This window comes from Limulus polyphemus, unplaced genomic scaffold, assembly GCF_000517525.1.
Source record: "Limulus polyphemus unplaced genomic scaffold, Limulus_polyphemus-2.1.2 Scaffold1108, whole genome shotgun sequence".
Classification (NCBI taxonomy): domain Eukaryota; kingdom Metazoa; phylum Arthropoda; class Merostomata; order Xiphosura; family Limulidae; genus Limulus; species Limulus polyphemus.
The window spans coordinates 29,816-32,335 of record NW_013666718.1 but is presented as its reverse complement, the minus strand read 5'-3'; the positions used below and the strand labels follow the sequence as shown (position 1 = coordinate 32,335).

General features: G+C 30.5%; 1 protein-coding gene across 4 annotated transcripts in view; it reads left to right on the top strand.

The window, feature by feature from the left end:
- The window catches only part of LOC106462168 (leucine-rich repeat protein soc-2 homolog), a 55,539-nt gene that overhangs the window by 29,412 nt on the left and 23,607 nt on the right, over positions 1–2,520 (top strand). For all 4 annotated transcript variants that reach the window (XM_022389345.1, XM_013922067.2, XM_022389347.1 and 1 more), the window contains one exon: positions 2,056–2,196. In XM_022389345.1, coding sequence (XP_022245053.1) covers positions 2,056–2,196 — 141 coding nt within the window. The remainder of the gene's footprint in view (positions 1–2,055; positions 2,197–2,520) is intronic.

Below are 2,520 nucleotides of genomic sequence, written 5' to 3'. Positions count from 1 at the left end.
ATATATATATATATATATATATATATATATATAAGACATGTTATAGGAGAGTAAATATATAGTGATTCCGAGTTTGGGCCTAGAGAAAAGCCTATACAATAGGGGGCTTCAAAGCAGTGGACTTTACTGTGTGCCTCTAACATGTTTGTAATTTTCTGCAAGTGTAATGACTAAAACTATCCCAAAAATCAACGGAAAACTTGGAAAAATTAAATTCATCATCAAAACATTGCTGTTAAGTGTTTATGTACAAGCATTGTTTATGACATGGCCAAAAAAACAACATGGTGCAATGATATTTTTCGTACGGAATCGGGTGGCAAAAATAATCCATTCAAATCTAAAGTCAAGGATTAAGGAACAAATAATATAAAATTTATTTCAAACAGTTCTAGATCCACAACTTGATGCATAGCCCTGACGATGACCGTGTTTCACCGATCAAATCGTTAGAGAGAGAAATCGAAGGAATATCGAGATAACTGCGATTACAATGGTGAAGCACGTGCAGGTCGTGCATGCTTTCGCACCTAAACTGAGCCTGTTAGCTTTTATTTTTATTATCATTTCACATAATCATTAAGATACGTACGAGACTTAGTGCACAGATTGTTACATTCTAAACATTTCCTGCATTAACACAATTCTTTGAGTTTTTCTTCTGAATATTCACTCATAGTGTGTAACTTGGAAATGAAAATAATATGCAAGCGTGCGCTACTCATGGCAACGATCGTCCATTCCTGAAGAGGTATATCTACGATACGTAAAAACTGATTTGGTTAGACGATTGTTTTTTTTTCTGGATTTGAAATGACCTTATGCTTTCATTGGTTATTGGCGGTGTTATTTTTATGTTTACAAACATAAAGTATTGTCTTACTTACATGTTGTTGTTAGTTACGTGACTCCTACTTTTCCCTATACATATATATATGCATTTGTTAAGTTTCAGTTCATAAGATTACATAAAACACTTTATTAAACAATGATATGTCTTTTTTACTGTTCTAAGTCAGAGAATCTCTTAAGACTATACAGCTTCAGTAGTTAAGTCTGGAAATTTAATATTTTATCATTAGCATTATTTCTTTCATACCAATACTACTATAGTTGTCTTTAACTATAGTGAATGAAATGAGTGGTTCATAAACTAAAGAAATAAATATTGTTAACTAAAATTAATTTATTCCATAAATCAATAAAATAAATAAAGATAATTTGTTTCATAAATAGACACAATAAATGAATATTCTATTAATTAAATACGACCAGATACATTTTCAGCTTGTTCAAAGTAATTTCCATTTGTCTGGGCATGCATGTTTAAACAGATCATGAGATTTTGATCCACATCCATAAAGCATAAACCTAATTCTGATTTGAAAGGATAAAAATAACAGTTCACCAACATAATTTCACATCAGAACAATTGTTGTTCAAGTAATTACATAGCATCTCGACCACTGCTCTGATGAGCTCTGGTATTGGGGTTTGTCATCACTGAATATATAAACAGATATGGTGTAGTTAACATTTTGTTACATTCTTCATAACTTTCACTCATGAAGTTCTCATAATTACTTAAGATAGAGCTTTAATCTTTCTCGGGGAAGCTTGAAAGTATCATTTTACACTGTTTAATACAGTCACCAATTGATGGACGTGCCATAAGATCAAACCTGTTCTAAAAATATAATCTTTCTTACTGTAAAAGCTGTAACTTGTAATAAAATAATACTTAATCAGTAAGTAAACTCAAAAGGAAACTATTAATTTAATATTTCTCTTGTATTTTAGTTTTTTGTTCACTTCTAGCCAGAATAGGTGTTTTTTTTTAAACATCTTGCAAATTAAGAAACGTTTCATAAGGAGTAGGAACTCAATGTTCTTATGGAAAGTTACCACACAATGAGAAATGTTCTTGGAAAGAAATTTTAAATCATTTATCAACAGCTACCTCAATAAAACACTTCTTTTAAAAACTTTCTTAAAATAGTTTAGATAATTAATTTTAAATTAAGAGTAAAATTCTAAAAATGAAATCTTTTGCAGGAGAAGAAGATCAGTCCAGGATCGTTGGGAAGTGGTGACGTGGCTCGACCTGCAAAGCAAGTTACAGTAACGCATCCAGGCACAACCAAACCCAAGCCCACGGGCACTACTAGGAAGAGGGTTTCAACTCAAGCAGATCTTGTGAGCTTTTTATTTTGGAAACTTAAACATTTCTTTGTATTTTTGTTTTCATTATTCCATTATCCAATGGGAAGCAGACTCAGCTTTAACAAGAAAATTTATTTTTGTAAGTTGAAGTAATAACAGTACTTAAGTTAGTCATTTTGTTGTACAAGGTACGACTCACCTTAGAAGCTTTATACTAATTGGTAAATAATACTAATCAGCCTTGAGAAGAAAATGAAATAATAAAATGGTAAAAAAAGAGAAGTACAGTAATAATAAGCTAATAATAATAATAACAGATTTAGTTAGACATTTTCAATATATATATATATATATATA